The 14621-nt window shown below is 38.9% G+C and overlaps 1 protein-coding gene across 9 annotated transcripts in view; it reads left to right on the plus strand.

Moving 5' to 3' along the window:
• ERC1 (ELKS/RAB6-interacting/CAST family member 1) overlaps positions 1-14621 on the plus strand; it is a 290099-nt gene that overhangs the window by 261162 nt on the left and 14316 nt on the right. For 7 of the 9 annotated variants that reach the window (XM_051784916.1, XM_051784921.1, XM_051784915.1 and 4 more), the window contains one exon: positions 10412-10600. In XM_051784916.1, coding sequence (XP_051640876.1) covers positions 10412-10600 — 189 coding nt within the window. Of the gene's footprint in view, positions 1-10411; positions 10601-14621 lie in introns of those variants that run through there. The other 2 variants (XM_051784922.1, XM_051784923.1) reach the window with 1 other exon arrangement.

Consider the following 14621-nt stretch of genomic DNA (forward strand, 5'->3'; position numbering starts at 1 on the left):
TTTTGAATAAATTTATTTTCAATATGGTCTTTTTAATTGTTAGATCATACAGAATGGTCAAAAACACTGAGATTTTGTGCCTGACTCGTATTACAATGTAATTTACTGGACACAGTACTAGACCACAGTTCAGAAGATAAATTCTTTCCTGGAATCATCTCCAACCACTCACTTGTTCTCTTTCTTCCTGTCTCAAATTCTCTAATTGTAAAATGAGCTGAAGTTTTTGTAGAAGTGGAAGTTGGCTTGGGAAAAGTGCTATATAAGTGCTAGGTACTATTATTGCACAATATTCTGAAATAGTCTTGTTAAAGTGATATGATAGTGATTCTAATACCTCATGTTGAATTTTTTCCCAAAATTATATTAGATTTGTATTTGACTCTATTAATACTTTCTTTTTTTTTCCTTCCAAGATCCTTTTCCCTCCCAAAAAAAAAGGGAAAATGATCCATATGTTAAACGTTTCAAGGAGCTGCTGTTCCAGCATGCTGAACAAAGCTCTTTAGACCACTGTCTCTTGTTCTTTATTGTGATCTTTTGTCATCTGAAGGGTCATTTATTCCCTTCTCTAAAAATCTACAGACTAATTGTGTAGTGTGTAGTAATGGTATAATATGTTCATTACAGTTCTTCATCCAGATGTGTAAAAGCATTGTGAAAGTGCCTTAGAGACATACCCTGTGCAAAATTTTAAGGCAGCCATGTGAAATAATCTTACTTTACTTAAACATTATCACTTGTCCTGACTGAGAGTTAAGATGCCTGATGTGTTTTGTCATCTTGGTGACAGCCAGAGCTCCTCACTTCCATTTTTCAGATGGGGAACCCCATAGTAAGAACCCTAATGGGATGAACTCAAATGAGGTGATGTAACTAATTAATCCTTGCAAGAGCAACACTTTGAATACAGTTGTTCCAGTTAATCACAGGACTTCATTTCCATCCCTTCTTTTCTGGACCTCTGCTTATGTGGGCATCATCATTAGCCATGAAACTAAAAGTCACCTGTGCCATCGAGTTCAGGCAAGGAGACACGAAGAGTTCATGGATTGCCAGTTGCTGCTCTGAGGAAGTGCAGTTCAAAATCCTGCTTTGGCTATCATACAGTTATCCATGCTTTTCAAGCCTTTTCAAACTTTGCCATTTTTCAGAGAATAACCTTTACTTCTTTGGTTGTAGTAATTCTGGTTAGGGGAGAGCCTTTTGTAGTGACCTGCTCACTTTAGTGTAACAATCCTGTCATGGTGGAGTGAACAACTGAAGTAATGCTTAATATTTTACTTTATGATTAATCTTCTACCATTCCATTTTGGAAACCGTGCCTTTCCAACTTCTCTCTTCCTTTATACCCGTATTGGCATGACATCTTTTACCCAGTAAATACTGTTAGACTGGGATGGGCCAGCCTAGAGAAGAATGCTGTCCTTAAGATGATGTCAACATCTGCTCCTGGTCTTTTCACTCTTCTAGGGAACAATTCTGCTGCTATTATTTTGCTATTTAGTAACTAATGTATCTTAGAAGAGTGTATTCTCTGTCCAAGAATTTAATATCTATGAACACAAAAGAACTGATCTTGATACACTGTTCATCTTCTTTCTGATCCCAGAATGATAAGACTAAGATTTCCAGATGGAACTTTGTAATCTGCAGCTCTGGGATGAATTAAGCACTCACAACAGAGGTGTAGCTGGACTGTATCACTGTCTTCGTATTATTCTTACAGATCAAAGAAGAACACAAATAGATACTTCACATTCTAAAACATTCAAAACAGATGGCTGGTTTCTTTTTGTACAGATTTGTGCTTTTCAGCAAAACAATTGCAAAAAGACCATCATTCATTTCTGCCAAATGAGATTATGCCAGGTCTGTGTCTTATTTTCTCTTTTGATTTGCAGCTGAATATGATCTCCTACGAGTGACTTGGTCTTTTTAGCAAGTAGAAATTCTGCACTCAGACATTTATTGTTTCTGGCCACTTCCAGGACAGTTGTTGCTTGCATCTTGTGTGATAGTCTGTACTATCTCCCAATTACTTTACCATTTAGATTTCTTGCAGTACTCATCCATACCCAAGAATGCAATCATGCAAAGTCAGAAGCTTCTACAAACTATGAATACACTGCTGGTGACATGAAGGAGAGGGAAGCTGAGCCCTGGCACTCATGGACAGGATAGAGACAGAAGAGGAATAGCTGCAGCCAGGCCCTGTTAGTTGTCAGTTAGGAGGAAAGAAAGTGAGGGAGAGGGGAGATGAAGAATATTAGAAAAAGAATCAAACCCAAACCTGCTTTCCAACATATTAACTATGAAAATAAGCTCAAGAGAAATGTGCCTAAAATAAAAATTTATAGGGGCAAGTAGCCAATCCAGACGCTATATTTTCCTGGCTGGTAAAGTTCATAATAAATGATGGAGATGTCAGGATTTACAGTTCCAACTCATAGTAGGCTCACCACAGGCAGTCCAGCTACATCTGATTGTTTAATGTAACTTTTAGATAAGAACTTATATATATGTGTGTGTGCATGTGTGTGTTTATTTGTGGGATTTTACATTTGAAGGTAGAGCAAACAACTCTAAAAAGAACTCCTAAAGACAGATAAACCAGGTGTCTGGTGGCTTCATGTGGCTTTGCTTTGAAAGTATCTTTTATCAGGTAGGGAGCTGCAACAGCAGAATGAAGACCCAGTGTTAGAGAATGACAAGACCAAGATTCCTATCACCTGCAGACAGGGAGGTTATAGTTCATCTGAACAGGAAAAGCACTGATTGTGTTCTCTGGTAGACTACTTAAGAAATACCTTCTGTTTTCCATTAGCAATGGAACAGACACAGGGAGACAGAAGAACACAGTCCCTGATACATAAGCATTCCCATGGACACAGTCTCCCAGTGCATGTGTTCTGCTTTCAAACAAAAGCATGTTAGCCACTGTTCCCTTTTATCCTTTGTAATAGGAATAAGCAATAGACAAAATACAGCACAGCAAGAGATGTGTTTGCTTTCTTGTTCACTGTTGTGTGGATAACAAGTGCTAGAAAGCTTGAATGGATTAAAAATATAAACAGGTTGTTCTTACTTATTCTCAAGCTGCTACGTGCTTGTAGAGAAGGAATCAGCATAAAACCTAATGGATTCTGTGAAATCAAAACTTGCCTAACTACACCTGCAGAAGTTTGATCAGGAGAGTGTTATTTAAATCCACAGTGTCATGTACAAGCTGCAAATAGTTATTAAACTATTTGTACTTGCTGTGGGAATACTTTTTTTTCTCTTGATAATATTATCATTGTCAGTATCATGAGTCTGACTTTCTGTGGAATTTAATTTACTCTTCCAAATTTTAACCTGGTAACTAACATAACTTACAGGAACAAAATGAAGGAGATTTTAATATATTGAAGATTTTAGATTCTCTTAGGTCATCCTGTTTCGCTCCAGAACTAAGCTTCTGGGTTGCTGGATTCCAAAGAGATTTTGAAGACAAAAGAAAACTTAGAGAAATAAAACAGCATTTCAGTTTGTATGTTCTGATCTCATCTTGCATTTAAGCCACAGATTCCTCTCCTGTGTCTCAGCTGGGGAACAGGAATATGGGCTGTTAGAGAGGAAAGAGATGTGAGGTGTGCACAGTGCAGTTAGTTATATTCAGGAGTAAGAGTTTGGGCAAATGCTTCTGCTTTTGAAAGTCAGGGATTGACGAAACAAGTAAAATTCAAGCTGTATGCAGACACCCCCTTCAGCTCTGCTGAGGTACCTCATTCCTGAACGTTCATCTACAGTAGTCCCTGCTATTCCTCACGTGGCTCCCCTCAAGCATTTGCTCCGCAGCCCATGTAAGCAAAAGTTGCCAGTGTCATGAAAAACCACTTCTGGATTTGTTATGTATAAAAATATTTTACAAGTACTTGCTCATTTTCAGTGCTTTAGGAATCCTACCAACCCACTGCAATTCTTTGCTTCACCTACATGATGGGGAAAAGGTTTTATTCAAACAGAGGGAACTAATGAGAAAACTACTTTCCCTGGTTTGTGTTTTCTCTGTTCTTTTTTTCTGGTCTGGATTTTTCCCAAGGTGAAGAGGGTGAACTCTGGAAATCATTAATCCATGGGATTTGTTCATGGCGTATAAAAATTTCTAAAATAATTTGCTATATAAAAATGATTTCCTAATTGATTTTGTCAGAAAGGAACTGAGCAAGACAACTCTGTCAAAATAGCCAGAATCTCTTTCAGCTCCTCACATATGTTGTTTTGTTTTGGTTTATGAGGAAAAAATTATGAAAGTTAGGTTTAAATCTTTTTTTTTTTGTCTTTAAAACAAATCTAAAGAAATTTAAGCCTGTCCCTGCTCTTTTGTGTTGTGGTCTTCTGAAGAAACCAAGTATCTCTGTGCATCAGTGAACTGAGCTGAACTGAACTGAGGTCAGGATGTGTCTTTTTGAGAACTTTCTTCTGTTTCCATTTAAAATAATGAAGGGAAGACATCAGTGATAAATTGCTCTGAATTTGGGAAAGCTTTGCACATTCTGAGCCAAATTCATGCCTCATAAAACTCCATTGCGTTCAATGGTTACAAGATTATTGTAGCTGAGCCCTCGTGTTTGTTGCCAAATAAACACAAATGGTCTGAGCAAGAAGGCTTAATTCCATTTGCCATGCAAATACTTCCAAACTGTGTCACTCGATATCTTTAGTTTATTTCCATATCTCCCAATATAAGATATTTATCTATATAGGCAAAATTTTCTTGTCTGGCAATATCTATAATAAAACCCAGATACAAGGAGGTATCTGAGGATCCACTATGATGCATTCCATCTTTTGTTAAATTTGTCAGGTCCTCTTGGAATAATTTCTTTTTAGAAAAAAAAAAAGGTGCCTACACAGTTTTTGTGCTCATCTTCTCTTATGTAATGGTAGTTTGGGAAGCAGGTTCTGTTGGGTAGCGTAGTTGCATCTGTGTGTAACAAAAATTTGAAAATAATTTTCCACACTCAGATGAAAGATGTGATTGAGAGGAGATAAAGGGCTACCTCCATTTAACTTGTTTTCCAAGTATATTTGTTACGTTCAGTCTGAAGTTCTGAGGAGATGTTTGGTGACATTTTGGGTTTATGGTTGAATTTTTTTCAGAATTCCATATTTATTTGTGCTTTTGCAGGATCTACAATGTAAACTCATAGTCTATAGAGCAGGCTAGCAAGCTAAGTCATTTTTCAAATAAATTCCTTGAAAACTTTCAGATTCACTCCATCTCCACTTCTTGGTAACATTCTCGATACAAAAACACCATCATTTTGACCTTGTGTTGTTTACTTTGACACCTGAGATTACTTGTCTGTTTTATTTTATTTTTTTCCTGATATAGCTGTTTTTACAGGGATTTTTTTTCTAAAATATTTAGAGATTAATGGGTAAGTTAAGAAAAAGATACTGAAATTTTTGATTGCAAAAAAAAGACTACTTGTCTGCATCACTCTGCCCTTTAGTGAGTATATACATGCAGAGTACATACACTCTAAGGGCAAGCAGGGTAGTCAAGCTAATAGGGGAGTGTGACAGCAGTCCTGCCAGTGCCAAATGTACATATGGAAACTTGTATTGCCATTGCTGTGTCAAGAAGTTGTTATTTTCTCCTTCTTTTTTGCTCTCTCAGAGAAATCACAGGCATGTATCTGTAAGAAAAAGATTATTGATGTTGATCCACAAACAACATGCACATTTATGCATGATTCTGATGACTAAGGCAAGCTGTGTAAGGAGATAACTTTTACAAGGTCAACTGATGTAGTTATGAAAACAGACAGGCTTTTAGAGGTGCCTATAAGACTTTACTCAAAATGGGAGCTGCAGATTTTTTGTTAAGTAGAAATTTAGAAGGTATTCTCTGAAATTAGTACAGTTAATTACTTGGTTCTGCGAAAGAAAAGTGGTTGCTTCCTTCAGAGAAGAAGAGAATGTTAGCAGGGAGAAAGGTGAGCAGGTCATTAACCCTTCTGCCTGGAGAACCCATAATTTAAAGCTGGTGGTTGTGGTGAATTACACATTGATTAAACCCATACTTTATTCTGCAGACGATTATGGATAGTCGGTATCGCGTTTCTGTCCTATCAACAGTGCTGCACTTATGCCACCCATTCACTGGTTTCCTTTTTCATGTAACCACCTGTGTGGTTTTGTATATTTATGATGGACACTGCTCAGCCAAACTTTTGGACACCGCAGTCTCCGTATGGGAGAGAGGTGTATTCATCTTTCACAGTCAAAGTGACCAAACATTTAGATAGGTCTCTCCAGCTACCTTCAGTTACAAGTACCTCTTCTTATCTATACAGTGTGTATATACATATTTATATGCAGAGACTTAGCATAAAAAAACTTTTAAATGCAGTTACCCGTGACCATTGTACAACAACAGCAGGTCTACCTCTGAATAAGCAGTATAATTTCATTCTAAAGCTTTTCTACCCCAATGAGTTGTAAAACTGCAGTTAGGTTCCCATTTCTCATGCTCAAAGATTTTTTAAAAATCTACAAAATTTAAAAAAAAAAATATGTTGTTTCCAAGTTGAATGTGTTTTGGAGTATGTTCCCAGATGTCTTTATTAGTTGGCTGAGATGGCTTGGGTTTGTATCAGAGATTTGTCAGGCATTTCATGTTTCTCCCTCAGAGTTGTAGTGATTGCCTTTTTTAGTGAAACAGACTGTCAGACTTAGCTGGCCATTAGCAATATTCTGAACTTGAGGGTACATTAAGCAGACTTCATTCCATGCATTGATGAGGATGGCCTAAACCTATCAGGGCAATTAATGAATCAGGGCCGCTTTAGAAGATATTCCTGGATTTGGTCTGTTTATCCATTGCTTTCCTAGAAAGCTCTACAGCTCTGAGCAGATCATGAGAACACGATGTGGTTTATGAATCCAGCACTGCCCTGCTTTTCCACTTAGCAAATGCTCTTACACCCTCTTGAGATAAGGCAGTGGCAGCTCTGCTGTGTGGGAAGCACAGTGCCTCTTGCTAAGTGGCTAGTTCATATTAGATACGGCAGGAACGCAGATATAAGGGCACTTCCTACTTGACTGACAGTGTTTAATGGATCCCAAGTGAGAGGAATGATTGCTCTGTGAACAGCTTTGGGAAGGCTGCTAGTTAAGAACTTTCACACGCCTCATTTGGCCTGTTTCCAGCTTGAGGTAAGGGGGAAGGGTACAGGAGGAATGTGTTTCAAAAGGGGATTTATTTCTGAGCGATCAGATGCAACTGTTGTATAAAAATCTTCCATCCTTACTTGCTAGATAGGTCTGCTTTCTTTTTATCAGCAAGGGTTTCTGTTCACAAAGAATGACCAGAAAGGTTGGCAGGTCGGATTCTTTTCAGACTGGAATCTGCACATCTGATGGATATTCAATAGATTGTGGTATCTAAAAAGAGTACAAAGCAGCTACTACATTGATGGGACAGCTAGTTATTACATGTTGACTACTGCTTTTGCACATTTTCATTCTATAGAAAACTGGTTTTTTAAGATGTGATATTCCATCACTACCCTCTGAGGGCAAATCAAATAGTAAGAAAGATAGGAAAGACATTAGTTCAATTAGAAGCATCACTGGTTTTCACCTGCACAGTCAGTACACTTTCAGATCATAATCTTCATAACAAATAAGAAATTGGGGTAAATAGTGCAAATTCAGTAAATAACCAAAGCTGATGGATATAATTGGCTAAATACAGTTTTGCTGGATAATGGAAGTGAAATGTAACTGTGTTGACGCTATTAAAATATCCCTTTCTATTGCCCTGTGTACAGGAGAGCAGAGTGTTCTGCCCTGCTGCAGTTTGCAGTCACTGAACCGCAGAATGGGTCAGGCTGGAAGGGACCACAGTGGGTCATCTGGTCCAACCTCCCTGATCCAGCAGTGTCATCCCAGAGCACACAGCACAGGTTCTGGAATATCCAGTTGAGGGAAACTCCACAGCCTCTCTGGGCAATCTGTTCCAGTGCATGGTCACTTGCATAATAAGGAAGTTCTTCCTCCTGTTCAGATGGAACTTCCTGTGCATCACTTTTTGCCTGTTGCCTCTTGTCCTATTACTTGGCACCACCAAGCCAGCATCTTGACACCCTCCCTTCAGATAGTGATAGACACTGATGAGGTCTCCTCTCAGTTGTCTCTTCTGAACAGGCCCAGCTCCCTCAGCCTTTTCTTGTAAGAGGGATGCTCCAGTCCCTTAATCAGTTTTGTTGCAGGACCTGCCCCAGGAGCTCCATGTGTCTCTTGTACTGAGGAACCAGAACTGGACAGAGCACTCCAGATGTGGCCTCACTAGGGGTGACTAGAGGGGCAGGATCACCTCCCTCAACCTGCTGGCGATGCTCTTCCTAATGCACCCAGGATACCCTTGACCTTCTTGGTCATAAGGACACACTGCTGGCTCATGGACTGCTTGTTGTCCAGCAGGACCCCCTGCTGCTGCTTTCCAGCAGGTCAACCCTTAGCCTGTACTGATGGATGGGGTTATTCTTCCCCAGGTGCAGGACCCTACCTTTGCTGAATTTTAGACTGTTCTTCTCTGCCCAGCTCTCCAGCCTGTTGAGGTCCTTCTGAAGGGCGGCACAGCCCTCTGGGGTATCTGCCACTCCTCCCAGCTTTGTGTCATCAGTGAACTTGCTGAGGAGGCATCTGCCCCTTCATCCAAATCACTGATGAATAGTTGAGATGCTGGGACTAGTATTGAGCCTTGGTGGACACCGCTAGAGACAGGCCTCCAACTGTGCCACTGATCACAGCCCTTTGGCATCTGCTGTTCAGGCAGTTCTCAATCCACCTTGCTGTCCACTCATCCCATCCTCATATAACAAGCCATTATTTTGATGTGTGTGTTTGTATCTGCAAACAGAGGCTGCCCCAAGGCTGCAGGTAGCACTAGGGTTTTTAATAAAGCACGTGAGGTCACTCTCTCTGAGGGTTTCTTGCCTACCTTGCCTACCTTGTCTCCTCTACCATGGGTGCCCTGTGGCTTTTGGTAGGCACTGGCACCCTCATGTTCTGGTGTAGGCTCCTGAGCACAGCTAAGCTCAGCAGGACAAGGAGCCTGACATTAATCAGCTGCTTAGCCATGCCTCCCAGATCCTCAAACTCTACAGAAATTAATCCATGTAGAACAGTGTTGGAATCTAAATAACTGAGCCCTGACAGCCTTATTAGAAGGGGTCAAAGCCAGGGTCTCTGTTGAAAGTAATGCCAGCACCCTGTTTCTGTTGACTCAGAGATTATCTCACTCCTTATTCATTAGCAGGGTCAGAGGTGTCCTATTGGAAAGATATCCCCGACCCACTAACAAACAGCAGGTGCAGCCTCTGCCTGGGAACACAAAGAGAAGTTGCCAGTACTTTGGCAAGGCTTTCCAGCTCTCCTTGCCCATGTACATCAGTGCCTGTAGCTTCAGCACCTCATTTTATGGAAGGGAGGCACTAAGCCCAGTTCTTAATTTTTCATCAGTTTTAAACCTTGGAGTTTTGCTTTACTGTGTTTTTGAATATATACCCACAAACATCTATAACAATGTGAAGCAGTATTCTTGTGGGAGGCCATAGCAAAGGATGCCCAGTATGTGTTTATGTACTTGAGCTCTTTGTTTTTGTGAAAAGATGAAAAAGGGTTCTTTGGATACTTTTTATGGGAACTGGATGACTCCAGTTTGGATTGCATTGAGGAATAAGGATTAGATTCAGATTGGGTAAAGTATAGCGAAATAAAATAGTACTTTAATAAAGTCCTTTGATTTTAGTTTTTTGGTCTATTGTATAGAATCTGGCTTGCATTATAAAAGTCGTTGCCTTTTCAAAACTACAGAAGATTATATTTTAACTATATAAAAGACTATTAAAAGTTATATTTTAACTTTCTGATGAAGATATGTTGCTATCCAGTTTCTTGGCATAATTTGAAATTACTCTGTTTATTGCATACTTAATTTACAATTAAATATTTGTTGGCAAAACTAGCTAAAAATCTGTATTGCCATTGCATTGGTTGTGGACTGCCACTCTTTATCAGAAGAGTTATTTTTTGGTGAAGTAGTTGACTAAAGCACTGTTGGATATCAGTAATGCATTCAATTTAATATCATTTCATTTTTCACCCCTATAATTGTTGTTTCCTGTACTAATCACACAGCTGTCATCACCACACCCCTTCCCCAGGGTCCTTGTTTTTTTCTGCTTCAGCTGGCTGGTTGGTAGGTTAAGGGCTAAGAGTATAGAGGGAAGGGGGATGTTCAAGTTTCTTCCAGTATGAAGCTGAACAAGATTGTAACTTAGACACTGATCTTTCCCTTCACTGCTGCTTGGGTCTCAGACTGTTCCTCACTGTGTCTGTTCTCTTATTTCAGATAATTCAGCCCCTCTTAGAACTTGATCAGAATCGCAGCAAGTTGAAGTTGTACATTGGACATCTGATAGCCCTCTGCCATGACCGTGACCCCCTGATTCTGCGTGGACTCACCCCGCCTGCTTCCTACCACCTGGATGATGACCAGGCAGCTTGGGAGAAAGAGCTGCAGAAGATGACCCAGGAGCAGGTGAGTTTGTGGTCTGAAGTTCTGAACAAGGGCCTGAACTGTTGATGTGGTCTTACTGATGTGCCACACCAAAATGCTGTGAAACCATTGGGTAAGTGGTGGAAACAGGTAACAAAGGTCAACTCCTCGGCTGATAAAAGGAGTCAGTAATTTTTTTAATCATTGCCATTTAACATTTATTATGGAATTTCATCTCTTCCTTTATCTGTACTTGAGACCATACAGCTACACATTTGTGGGAGATCAAACTGCAAGATACTACTATTGTCATGTTTTAACTGTTAACAAATTTTAGCTACTCTTTATAATTGAATGTAGTCATCGGGATCTTAAATCTTATTTAAGACCATTTATTCAATTGGCACATTTTTATGAGTCACTTTATATAAATGAATACAGTGTCCTTGCCTTCCATTACAGTATATTCTGCCAGTAATTTTTACTGCTTACCACCTTACCTGGATACCTAAATCAAGATTTGGACTCAGTGTGCTACATGTGATACACCCATGCTTATGTACACACACAGTGACTTCAGAAACCCAACCCCATATTTCCAGGAAATGGTTTAATAACAGTTTGTCTGATGAAGTCTCCACAAGAGACTGTCAATCTAGTTATAAATCAGATACTGAAATAATCTTCTTCAAGATCTGAGGATGTCTTGCCTTCCTTAATCCCTTTATTGGCAGTTTTTATCTCTTGGTTTTAGACTATAGTTCACCATTCCCTACAACCCTACAATTCCTAATTCCTTCCTAATTTCTCTTTTCAATTTTTTTATTTTACTATTGTACTCCTGTGTTACTGAATGCCTTTTTTTTTTTTGAGTTAAACTACTACAAGGAGCTTGCACCTCAACTAGATGTGACTAGTTTTGTCTTTTTGACCATGATTTTGGATTATAATGCCAATTCTTTCACTATTTACTTTTATATGTCTTATAGCAAACTCTATCCAGTGTGCACACAAACTAGTGTAATGCCTATGTAGTTAAAAGGGGATTTGTGGGTCAGTGAACACTATCTTGAGCCTGTCTCAAACAGTTCAGCTCTGGTTTTCTTCTTTTGTGATGTTAAAGCTAATTTCCTTGAACTTTCAACTCAAGACTGAATTTTCATTCAAAAAATTGGAGAGAGCAGCCAAATTGCAGGAAGCCAACAGGAGCATGTCTAAAAATTCAGAAAGAAGAGCAGACCTCTGGAGATAAATAAGCCCGTAACAGGGCTGAGATGGTACAGGACAGTCATTCTTTCTCTTTGTACCTGTCTTCATACATTTATTTGATTCAGCATGTGCTGTATACCTCAGTCCATATCTACATTTCCCTCTTATAGGCATGGCACATTCCTTTTCCCTGCAGAACCTCTTGGGTTCTGTAATCATTGATACAGAATTTAAAGTTCATCGGTGTAATGCAATGCCATCTTTCTTTAATAAAGAGGTACAGCTCCTATGTTATAAATCAAAACATGAGGCATACTGTTTTGAACCACCTTCTCTGTCAGGGTGGGATAAAGCAGTGGGTGACAAAACCTGTGGCACGTATGGGAGGCACCTCTGAAAACAGGAGTAAAGGCTGGATATGGGCAAAGTTTGGATATCCCTGGAAAAAATTGCCTTTTTAGTTATAGTTGTGATGGTCTTTGTATATAATCAAGATCTGTGTGGATAGGTGATGTTTGCTATTTGATCAAGAGATGTAGGTAAAGAAAATAGGAAGGGCTTTCTTTGTCAAGTTCTTCTGAATAGACAGCCGAGAACAGCAACTGTTTTTTCCAGTTCTTTGTACTGGTCTAATAAAAGATAATATTTTCCATTAAAACTTTGCTAGTGCATTAACAACATTTATGGGTTACACAGTAAAGAAAGCATTGTGAAAAATTGTGAGAAAAAAGAATTGCCTAAGTTGTCCTGGAGAAGAGAAAAAAATTATTTTTCTGTCCTTTCACATTATTGTCCTAACCCTGCCTTGCTGTCACCACAGTGGTTTAAAGTTACTACTCCAGCTGAGATTCCCATGCATACAACTGAAATAAAATGTAGCTGTCTCTTCTGCTTTCCCGTACTCACTTGGATTGTATTTAAGGAACTTCAGTTGAAAAACACAAATTAATGATATATTTCAATTTACAAAGCAGATTTTTCGTTTAAGTCATGGAGCTTTTCTGTTTCTAACTGCAGAATTTCCTTTGTGCTTAAAGTATTCCCATGGGGGGTGGGAATCAGTTCTCCAGATTCGCAGAAGCCCATCACGGAATACCCATTTTACATCTTTGGAATTTTAATGAGTTTTGTAAATTACTTCAAATCCGGTGCATTAAATTCAGTCCTGTCCCTTCTAATATGATCTTCTGTAGATAATGCTTCACAAGTCTCAGTGGGAAAAAATTAATCCTCTTGAATGTTAAGAAGTGCTAACATGATTAGGGAGGATACATTTAGCTGAGCACCAATAACATTTAAGAACGATGCCAATGTATCCACTTCTCACCAATGAGACTATTTAGTATGGTTTGGTTGTTTTGGGGTTTTTCTATAAATAGGTGAGAATTCATTTTCATACTGCTGCTTTTGGAGCTGTGATTTCCTACTGCAGCAACTTTGACTGACAAAGGTTGGTCTTGCTGCGTTTCATCACTGCCAATATACTCTGTAGGTCTCTCATACCTGCTGGGGAGGCTCAGGTACAAATAGCAGAAGTTTTCTGTGGCTTCTTTTAGTAGGTACAACTAGTATATGAAGTTAGATGTAAGCTTGTCACTCTTCCAGCAGTCCACAGTGACCCACAGAAACTAATGTACAAATAGTCGTTGGAAAAGTATCTACCAGCATCAACACCATATGCCACATAAATAACTTTGTGAAGTCTCAAAGTTTGACTGATAGCTGGTGCCTCTTATGTAAAATAGTATCTTTAAGCTGCCATTAAGGTCAGTGATAGTCCTGAGTGACTTCAATTGATTGTAATCAAAATATAGGACCAAGAAGCTAAATCATTTTTTGTTGGCATTTTATCAAAGACATTTTGTAAGGGTAACTTACTGTAGTAAAATTTTGGTCCATTTGTAATGGAGGCCTGAAACCAGTACTTAGGAGTATATGGTGTCTCAAAACCTAATCTAAAATAGTACACTAGTCCAATTTGTGGACAATAAAGAACCTGAAGTGCTTAGAACCATGTCATTAAGTTATTCCAATGGTGGAAAATATCCCTTTGAGTCAGTTCTGACCCAATGTCCCCGAATAAGTAGCCAGTACCGTTTCTGAAACTGTCCTCCTTCAACCAGTTCATGTCCTATTCAACTTTTCTTATTAAAAAACTGAAGTTACCACAAGGAAGGAAGAATGTTCCAAATCTCAACACCAAGAAATAAAAATTCCATTCATTCATTACAAGTAATTGCATTATCCTAGCAATTTCTATTAAATGCAATATTTTCTTTCGCTTTGTCCTAAAGGTATCATTATGGTAATATTCTTGAGCTCTGTAGAACTACTGCTACGTTTCATGTTTCAGATAGTTGCCTCTAAGTCCAGGATTTTATTCCTGTATTAAAGGAAATTACATTAAGAACATAATTATATGGTCCACGTTTTTATTTATAGTTTGGGCTTTGTTTTGCTCTTATCTTTACAAAGGAAAAGAATGGAGTAGAAAGAGGAATTTGCTGAAAAATGTCATTTCAGTGTGTCAGAGGTGGTGTACTGTGCTGTGGTGGAAAGGCAGCAGTGTGAGAAAGTAAAAAGAAACAACAAAACAGAGCAACAACATATTAGAAGCAGTCAACAGTGTTTGTTTTGTTAATAGTTTATGGACTATTAGAAATGTTTCTTACTGCTCTAAATCCATCTTCAAAATGTGCAGAACATCATAATATGGAGAGCCTCTTATTTTCCATAGGTCCTGCAGTGACATTCTGAAAAACACCACTTCTTCCAACAGCAGGGGACCTATACAATTAAGATAACTTTTTTAACCCAAGGAGTAGGAGGCATTTTTCTCCCTGGCTCTCTGCCA

This window comes from Manacus candei, unplaced genomic scaffold, assembly GCF_025592945.1.
Source record: "Manacus candei isolate 608988 ecotype Guabito, Panama unplaced genomic scaffold, ASM2559294v1 h1tg000018l, whole genome shotgun sequence".
NCBI classification, from domain to species: Eukaryota; Metazoa; Chordata; class Aves; order Passeriformes; family Pipridae; genus Manacus; species Manacus candei.